The following is a 10,000-nucleotide window of genomic DNA, read 5'->3' as shown; positions in this document are numbered from 1 at the left end:
TGATCCCAGTCTAAGTCTTAAAACTTAGGCTATCAATTATGGCCTGATGATTCTGGTTTTACTTGTGGAGCTATAGGCTGGCATCTATGCACAACTGTCCATATAGATCCCAAATTAATCACATGCACAGAATTACTTCAAATGATTATGAATATCCAGTTATAAATTGGTCATTGTAACCTACCTGGTGTATGTAATTCGATGAGCAACAAAAACACACTTAAAAGAGGATATCTCTGTGTTGGAAATTGGGATAATGCATCTGTCTAATATGCCTGTTGAAGTGTTGCTTAATTGTTCAACCACCATCGTTAAGACGCTGAATAGATTTGACTGGGTCGTTCACACTTGCTTTGCGTTGATGGCTTGTTAACGACCGTCATTGATTCTAAATAGACCAAGGTGTTACTGGATTTGAATCCTCTGTATCATTTGAAATAGAGAGGGGTCATTGACCACTGTTCTGCTGTACTAAAAATGTATATAAAAAACGGACTATTTTATCAATTCAAAATTGCATGACCCTCCCTTGGATTCAAAGTAAAATTAGCTGACCCCCCTTGTCCTATAATTAGAAAGGCATGACCCTCCCCTATTTTCCTCCCGGGACCCCCTTCTGTAAATTTCGACTGGTCCCTTATTGTTTTATTGTGACTTTTTACTTGCATGACGTTCAAAACTAATAAAAAGAAAGAAAGACGTTAAAAAAAGACTACTATCACTCCATCTATGTGGGAACAAAATAACTATTGACAGAACTATTGTGTGTGTACAGTATGTGTGTGTGTGTGTGTGTGTGTGTGTGTGTGTGAGAGAGAGAGAGAGAGAGAGAGAGAGGGAGAGAGAAAGAGAGAGAGAGAGGGAAATGTTCATGTCATTCCCAACACAAATATTGGTGGAGGTTTTGCTAAAATGAAATTGTACCGCCTCTTATTCTCTTAACCGCTATAAATGAAGGTTCTCAAACTCAGACTGCATTAAACCTTCTACTGGAGCTGAACAAACACTCAACACACTCAGTCGTCCTTTGATCTGAACAACAAGGAGCAACTTAAAGACTTCAAGATGATACTTGTTGTTGCAGTTCTGTGTCTGGCTGTAACAGTCCACTCTGCTCCTCGTTGTGATCTCAACCTGGTTCTGGACTGTGAGGAAATCTCCACAGGGAGTGGTGTGTACACCATCTACCCCTCTACTGCTCCTGTCAAGGTTTGCTGTGACATGGACACAGATGGAGGGAAGTGGACAATCATCCAGAGAAGAGTGGACGGCAGTCTGAACTTCTACAGGCCCTGGGCTCAGTACCAAGCTGGGTTTGGAGACGCATCAGGCGAGTACTGGCTGGGACTGGAGAACATGCATCTCCTTACCAAGAAAAACAAGTATCAGCTGAGGGTGGACATGGAAGACTTTGAGGGAAACACAGCGTTTGCCTCTTACTCCTCTTTCTCTGTGGGTTCTGAGGCTGATGGCTACAAGCTGCAGGTTGCTGGCTTCAAGAATGGAGGAGCAGGAGACGGACTGGCCTTTCACAATGGAATGAAATTCACGACCTTTGACAAAGATCAGGACAAGTGGGGCAAGAACTGTGCAATTTATCGTTACGGTGCATTTTGGTACAACTGCTGTGACCATACTAATCCCAACGGTGTTTACCTTTGGGGAAAGACGCCTCACTCCAAGACAGGTGCACACTGGCACAAATGGAAGGGTTATTTGTACTCCCTGAAGGCTGTAGCGATGAAGATCAGACGTGTTCCTAAATAGGATAACATGCATATATTTTAGAAAAGCACAGCCGTGGTATAAAAGGCATGATGCAATATTTACTCTTTTTCATGGTTTTAATTTGGGTTTTTTCTCTCTTTGGGACTCTGTTTAATCCTAAACTAATACAGTAGATGTCTGTATTGTATCACATATTATTACAGTGGTGACCTGTCAGGGCTTTTAAATGAATACATAATCCAAGATGTTGTAAACATCGTCATGAATAAAGAGATGCATGCAAAGACAATGCAAGGTGTATTGTGTAATGCTTTACTTAAAGGTCGGGTCTATAATTCACTATAATGATATTTACAATGCATTATAAGGCTTCATAACACTTGTTATACATGTTTATAATGATACATAACAACTTATAACAAGGTTTATGAAGTATTTTCAGTGTTGGTCAAATTACATTATTATGCTTAGAAGAACAGCATATTATAACTACCATACTTTTGTATTGTAGCTTGTTTTATAAGTAGAGGGTCTAAGTGTGTAGAGTGTATGTTATGCAGAGAGACTCCTTTACAGAATAAGCTTGCTGTTACAAATATGCACAGGGTAAATATGCACTCGAGTAAAAGTATATTACAATGTAGAAGTACTCAGTTACAAGTAAAAGTCCGGGATTCAAAATTTACTTGAGTAAAAGTACAAAAGTATTGGTGTCAAAATGTACTTAAAGTACCAAAAGTAAAAGTACTAAAATATTTGAAAATAGCAGATCTACAGGCTCACAATGCGCCGCATCGCGACGCGTTGTGAGCTTGTACATTGGCTATTTTCAAATAGCCTACAGTATGTATAAAATAGGACTAAAGTGGTTAATGTATGTTTTATAATGTAATCATTTATATCTGCAAAGTAAGTAGTAACTACAGTTTTCAAACAATTGTAGTGGAGTAAAAGTACAATATTTGCCTCTGAGATGTAGTGGAGTAGAGGTAAAAGTACTGAAAATAGGAAATACTCCAGTAAAGTAAAAAAGTGTACTTAAGCACAGTACTTGAGTACATGTACTTAGTTACTTTACACAGGGCACAGGGTCAATAGTATACAGCTACTTCATTCCTATTGTGGGAATGATCTTTAGTTTATTGTAATAATGTTTTACTTAATGTCATATAATGAATATACATATTTGCTGTACTGGCCTCACTGATTTCACCATCAGTTATCCAGCAAGCTAAACACGTCCATGAATAATTCTCAGGACCACGACATGCTGTTTAGATCCTTTACTTATGGAGCAGTGTGAAACTGTAAAATACACAGAGTACAATAACAGTGGTAAGTATAATTGGGAGGCATGCGTTAATCCGACAGACCTTTTCTCCGACTATGTGGCATCCGCGTGCGGTTAGGGTTAGGGTGCGGGTTTGGTTCGGGTTTACTGTTTAACGTCGGAGCACTGCGCTGTCGGAGGAATGCGCTGTCGGACTAACGTACTGCACCCTAATAATTTCCATAACATCATAACTACAACATTACATAAGCATAGATATAGGTATAGGCAAGGTAAGTATTACATAAATGCAAAGCAACGTCTATTGTGAACACAAACCAACCAAAACTGCTGTGGTGTCAAATGACTGAACACTATGAGAGAAATATAAATGCACAAACAAAACAAAGGCAGAAGCATTACAATGAGGATTAAAGCTTGTATCCTTGCAATACATGGCAACATAGGCAGGAGCCAGCACATATTTTAGCTAACCGGCTGCTCATGTATCAAACATCATGGACATAAATCTGGTAGAAAATAACGTGCTCATATGAAAGATACATCCCTCCACAATGTATGAACTTACAAGCAATGCCTTCTCAAGGGCTATAAACAAAGGATGGCATGGATTGAAAACATCTGCTTCTCTGGAACACACATCATATTCAGAGCTTCTAAAGAATCACTTCCTGTGACACAGGAACTAGAAAGTCAATGCAGAAAGAATATAGTGTCCAGCAGGGGGCTCCAAAACACTTCACATTAACTGGCAGGGCCAGAACATTTGCCATGTTTAATTTCTAGACCCACATCAGAACAGCAATACTATCAGTGAGTGACAATATCTAAAGAGTGTCGTCATTCCCTGTTGTAGCAGAGACATCTGAGGGAGAATCTGAGTACATCCACACATCAACCCTAGCTCACTTAAAGAGCCCAGTTGTGTGTTCAAATCTGGCGTGTTCAGTACAAAAATAATAATACAAAAATAAATGTCTACATTGCTGAAAGTTTAAAATGGTAAGTTGTAAGCTATGTGGTCTATTTTGTAGCCCAGCTCAACTCATATGTATCGTCACATCACAGTGTTACAGATGGTACAAGTGGGTGAAATTACTTGTTGCAAAAACCCCATCATTGCAGTTTTAAGAAAGCTGTAAAGAGATATGGAAAGGAACAAACAGAAAAAGATACATAATAAATATACATACGGTGCATTACATACATATAAGGTGTGTGGTGGATAAATTGCAGTGGTATCAGGCAGTTAGACGTAATGACAGATAATGTACATAAGGTGCATGGATTAAGGCAGGGGTCTTCAACAGGGGGTCCGGGACCCCTAGGGGGTCCTCAGAGTTACTACAGGGGTTCCGCCAAATCTTCGTGTGATAGGATTCTTTTTTTACCTTAACCACTTGAACCCTAGCATCCTATTTCTGAGGAGAACTTTAGCCAAAAAAAAGCAGATCTTCAAGCTCACAACGCCTCACTGCGCGAGGCATTGTGAGCTTGTAGATCGGCAATTTTTTGGCAAAGATGTGTTTGGTGTAGAGGGAAAAAAGAGCAGACCAAGTAAACAAAAAAACTTAAATCAGAAACACAATTTTTATACAATATAGAGGGGCTCCCTGCTTCACCTCTCTCTCAGCTAGGGGGTCCTTGGCCTGAAAATGTTGAAGACCCCTGGATTAAGGAAAGAATATAATAAAATGAGGCATTTAAATGTAGCAGATTATAAAAGACATGTCATAGTATGTAGTCAGTATTGGCATCAAAATGTTCTTAAAGTATCCCTCACACTCTCACACATACACACACACACACACACACACACACACACACACACACACACACACACACACACACACACACACACACACACACACACACACACACACACACACACACACACACACACACACACACACTCCCAGATAGGTACGATGGTAGATCTATTTATTTCACCATTTAAACCCTGTATATTTAGTTGACCTGTGTCCCCCTGGGCTCTATGGTAAAACCTTTTTTAAATTATTAATAGTTTTTTTATTATTATTTCAGTCCTAGCTGTACTGGACATCTCTGTCATTGACTGTATGGTCAAGACTGAAATAACACAGACCAGTGTATCCCTGCATACCAGTATTGTGCTGCTTATGAGTGCTTGTGATTGATGTGCATGTGATGTACATCCTCAGTAGTGACCAGCAGGTCAACAATCAGCAGTTTATAGAATTCTTATGTGTTTATACTGTATCTGTGGACATAGTAGAAATGCACTGACAATGACTTTCTCTGGCCACCAGGCGGAAGCAGTGCAGCAGCCAGTCGACTAAGCAGACAGCAGACCGAAATTATCTTTACACGTCACAATTTCCCAGCCTAATATCACCAAAATGCAAATGAAATATGTAAGTAGGCTTATGTATAAAAAATATATATATTTTTTTACACATATTCATACCAAAAATAAATACTAGGCCTAATCTATTCAACCTTACCTGATTTGAAGTGTGAGCTAAAAACCTGTTCATTTTTGATGATCGCCTTGCCTTGGCTCTTCAGATGCAATATTGTAAAGATTACATAGAGTTTAAGGAGGCAGAGACATGGCTTTATTATCCAACTGATTGAAATGAAACGTATTAATAACAACTGAGTCTAATTCTGCACTTTTGCAAGCAGCCTCTGTGTCTGCCTGCTTCACTTCACTCTGCTGACTGGGGCCGCCCGGCCGGGGAGTTACTTCTTCGGGGACAGAAGCAGCAGCAAACATGTCTTTTATTTTAAAACATGTGGCATCTCCAACTATTAAAACAAAATAATTATTACGCTTTTTTTCTCCCTCTGCTTTTTAGCACCCCCCTTACGTTTGTAAATTCGGTGGCATTGTGTCTTGACTCTTGCCTCTCTGTAGCCTATAATGACAGACTCGGACTGAGATTTGAGTTTGAATGAAACGGAGCAAGCCACTGAAACCAGCGCCCAGCGTGCTGTGAAAACACACAGGTAGGGGAGGGGTGGGGGCCGTTCTTCCCGTGTCGAGCAAGTGATGTGATTGGGCTTACTGGGAATTCCTTGTTCATGGGGAATAATTTCAATCCCCAATCCCCATCACGAGCAAGAAGTCAAGGCCCAATATATTAGGCTCCTGCATGTGCCTGCTTTTGGGTGCCGACCCACTGGTTGAGAAAGAGTATTGTAGAACAGGGGCCTTCAACTTTATTCAACAACAACCGGCGAACCTAAAAGTAACGAGTACTTTTCAGCCTTCCTAGAAAAGTAAAATATTTGTCTTGGAAATGTACTCGAGTAAGGGACAGGTCGATTTTCAAAGAAGGGTACCCTGGAGAAAATGTATGTGCCCTGATCTAAAATGCCATGACCCTCCCTTTGACTAAAAAAAAAAATCAATGACCCTCCCCAAGTGATTAAAAAAAAAAGATTAACAGGATGCACAGGTGATTGTTTCACACAATCAATTCTCAACCTGTTGTTTTGGACCCCAACCCCCTCTTGTGTGTTGGCTGGTGAGGAGTGTCCTAGCGAGACCTGACAGAATGGGTTTCATTGCGCGCATACTGGTTGCACGCATACTGGTTCTTATCAGTGTGACGTCGTCTGTTAAGTGAGCTAGGGTTGATGTGTGAATGTACTCAGATTCTCCCTCAGATGTCTCTGCTACAACAGGGAATGACGACACTTTAGACTTTAGATTGTCACTCACTGATAGTATTGCTGTTCTGATGTGGTTCTAAAAATGCATAACATACACTCTAAACACTTAGACCCTCTATATACTTAGTAAAACAAGCTACAATACAAAAGTATGGTAGTTATAATATGCTGTTCTTCTAAGCATAATAATGTAATTTGACCAACACTGAAAATACTTCATAAACCTTGTTATAAGGTGTCATGTATCATTATAAACATGTATAACGAGTGTTATGAAGCCTTATAATGCATTGTAAATGTGATTATAATGAATTATAGACCCAACCTTTAAGTAAAGCATTACAAAATACACCTTGCATTGTCTTTGCATGCATCTCTTTATTCATGACAATGTTTACAACATCTTGGATTATGTATTCATTTAAAAGCCCTGACAGGTCACCACTGTAATAATATGTGATACAATACAGATATCTACTGTATGAGTTTAGGATTAAAAAGAGTCCCAAAGAGAGAAGAAAAGAAACTGAATTAAAACCATGAAAAAGAGTAAATATTGCATCATGCCTTTTATACCACGGCTGTGCTTTTCTAAAATACATGCATGCAAACCTAAACATGTTTAAGGAACACGTCTGATCTTCATCGCTACAGCCTTCAGGGAGTATGCAAGACCCTTCCAGTGCTTCCAGTGTGCACCTGTGTGGGAGTGAGGCGTCTTTCCCCAAAGGTAAACACCGTTGGGATTAGCATGCTCACAGGCCTTGTACCAAAATGCACCGTAACGATAAATGGCACAGTTGTTGCTCCACGCGTCCTGATCTTTGTCAAAGGTTGTGAATTTCATTCCATTGTGAAAGGTCAGTGAGTCTCCTGCTCCTCCATTCTTGAAGCCAGCAACCTGCAGCTTGTAGCCATCAGCCTCAGAACCCACAGAGAAAGAGGAGTAAGAGGCAAACGCTGTGTTTCCCTCAAAGTCTTCCATGTCCACCCTCAGCTGATACTTTTTGTCCTTGGTAAGGAGATGCATGTTCTCCAGTCCCAGCCAGTACTCGCCTGATGTGTCTCCAAACCCAGCTTGGTACTCTGCCCAGGGTCTGTAGAAGTTCAGAGTGCCGTCCACTCTTCTCTGGATGACTGTCCACTTCCCTCCATCTGTGTCCATGTCACAGTAGACCTTGACAGGAGTAGCAGTGGGGTAGAAGTCGTACACACCACTCTGTCTGGAGACGTTGTTGTAGATGTCATCACAGTCCAGAGCCAGGTTGAGATCACAACGAGGAGCAGAGTGGACTGTTACAGCCAGAAACAGAACTGCAAGAACAAGTATCATCTTGAAGTCTTTGAGTCGCACCTTGTAGTTCAGATTAAAGGACGTCTGAGTGTGCTGAGTGTATGTTCAGCTCCAGTAGAAGGTTTAATGCAGTCTGAGTTTGAGAACCTTCATTTATAGTGGTTAAGAGGCGGTACAATTTCATTTTGGCAAAACCTCCACCAGTATTAAATATCTTTCAGTTTTCTTCCACATGTCTTATTTTTTTGGTGCCAGTTTCCTTCTCTGTCCCACCAGTTATATAACAACAGTTATAGTAACTGTTATAGTAATAGTATTTTTTTTCATGGAATACACAACTAATAGCAAAACAGCAATAAATAAGAAATACAAAATAAATATATATACATTATATATGCATGATGTCCTGAGTGCCGCGCTATGAGCTCTCTCTCTCTCTCTCTCTCTCTCTCTCTCTCTCTCTCTCTCTCTCTCTCTCTCTCTCTCTCTCTCTCTCTCTCTCTCTCTCTCACACCCACACTCACACTCACACACACACTCACACACTCACACACACACACACACACACACACACACACACACACACACACACACACACACACACACACACACACACACACACACACACACACACACACACACACACACACAGAGGGATAGGACCAGGTGGTAGTGATTGGGATCGTCCCTTGTTCAATGTCTTAGGTTAATTATATTTTTGACCTTGACCTTTGAACCTTTCAGGGTGCCCTATTTATCATTCCCACCAATATGAGTATCGGTCGAACGTTATTTTGTTCCCACATAGAGGGACTGATAGTAGTCTTTTTTAATGTCTTTCTTTCTTTCTTTCTTTTTATTTGTTTTGAACGTCATACAAGTAAAAAGTCACAATAAAACAATAAAAGGTAAAAATACAAAAACAATTTAAAAACATTCTTAATGAACAATAAAGCATTATGTGTTTGAAAAGGAGCAGGAAGAAGCTAATGCTTATAATGTCCTACCCCTTCATTAACAGTTTTATATATATATATTAAAAAAAAGAATACGCATACATGTATATAAAACTTCAAAATGCAGTACCCTCACACACGTTTTTGTCAGCATCAACAATTTCCATTTCCCTCCTCATTGCTGTATCACTGGTCAAGACTGAAAGAACACTGACCAGTGTATCCCTGCATGTCAGCATTGTGCTTCTTATGAGTGCATGTGTTGTGCATGTGATGTGCATGTGATGTGCATGTGTTGTGCATGTGAGTGTTGTATGTCTATCCAACCCAGCTAGACAGCGTTTCTACAACAGCGTGACCTTATCAACCTACTAATGAGAGCATTAACGCCAAAACTAGATATTTAACTTGTTGTTCACAGATGGAACAAGATAGAGAGAGAGGTTGTTTTTTTTGCAAATGTATTTGTTTCCTTGTGTCGCAACCTACTGTACAACATCATTGTTTGGTTTTCTTCCTCATGCCTTCACTGTTTGTTCCCCTCAAACTCTCACTTATTAATCAGTGCCAATTTTCTTTTGCTTTCTACCAGTTGCGTAACACCAGTTTTTATTTTGTATTTTATTTTATGGAGGTACAGGACAACAGCTGTAGCAAAACAGCTGGAGTACTAGATCATAAATAAGTATCCAAACATAAATCTATTCCACGTCCCCCCAGTAATCTAAATTATGTCCATTTCCAGCAGTGGTTGTTAATAAAGCAGATATATCTTTTGCTGCTGCACCCAATTACATAAATGCATTAAAAATACAGTTATTATGAAAACATGTTGTACCAGGAAAGAACATCATAGACATGTCAATATATCCAACTATTTCAAAATAGACTATGTATACTATATAAGAAAGTACTTGGTATTTATAATGAAATATGCATAGATTTATTGTACAGTCAGTCCTAATATAGGTTAGCCTGGTAAACCCCCCTCCCTCCGGAAATCTCATTTGTAATTTATTTCAGGAGTGAAATTAAATGCAAATGAGATTTCCAGAGGGAGGGGGGTTT

The 10,000-nt window shown here is 39.8% G+C and overlaps 2 protein-coding genes across 2 annotated transcripts; one reads left to right on the top strand and one right to left on the bottom strand.

Annotated features, from left to right (window-relative positions):
- Positions 1-996: 996 nt before the first annotated feature.
- Positions 997-2,003, top strand: LOC311055596 (microfibril-associated glycoprotein 4-like). Its single transcript, XM_084071848.1, has one exon. The coding sequence runs from the start codon at positions 1,066-1,068 to the stop codon at positions 1,765-1,767; it is 702 nt and encodes a 233-aa protein (XP_083927974.1). The 5' UTR covers positions 997-1,065; the 3' UTR covers positions 1,768-2,003.
- Positions 2,004-6,787: 4,784 nt separating this feature from the next.
- On the bottom strand, positions 6,788-8,073 carry LOC311055464 (microfibril-associated glycoprotein 4-like). Its single transcript, XM_084071655.1, has one exon. The coding sequence runs from the start codon at positions 8,013-8,015 to the stop codon at positions 7,305-7,307; it is 711 nt and encodes a 236-aa protein (XP_083927781.1). The 5' UTR covers positions 8,016-8,073; the 3' UTR covers positions 6,788-7,304.
- Between the last annotated feature and the right edge of the window lie 1,927 nt (positions 8,074-10,000).

The sequence above is a fragment of the Gymnoscopelus microlampas genome (genome assembly GCF_963454915.1).
Source record: "Gymnoscopelus microlampas genome assembly, chromosome: 11".
Taxonomy (NCBI): domain Eukaryota; kingdom Metazoa; phylum Chordata; class Actinopteri; order Myctophiformes; family Myctophidae; genus Gymnoscopelus; species Gymnoscopelus microlampas.
This window is presented reverse-complemented; position numbering and strand designations above follow the sequence as displayed.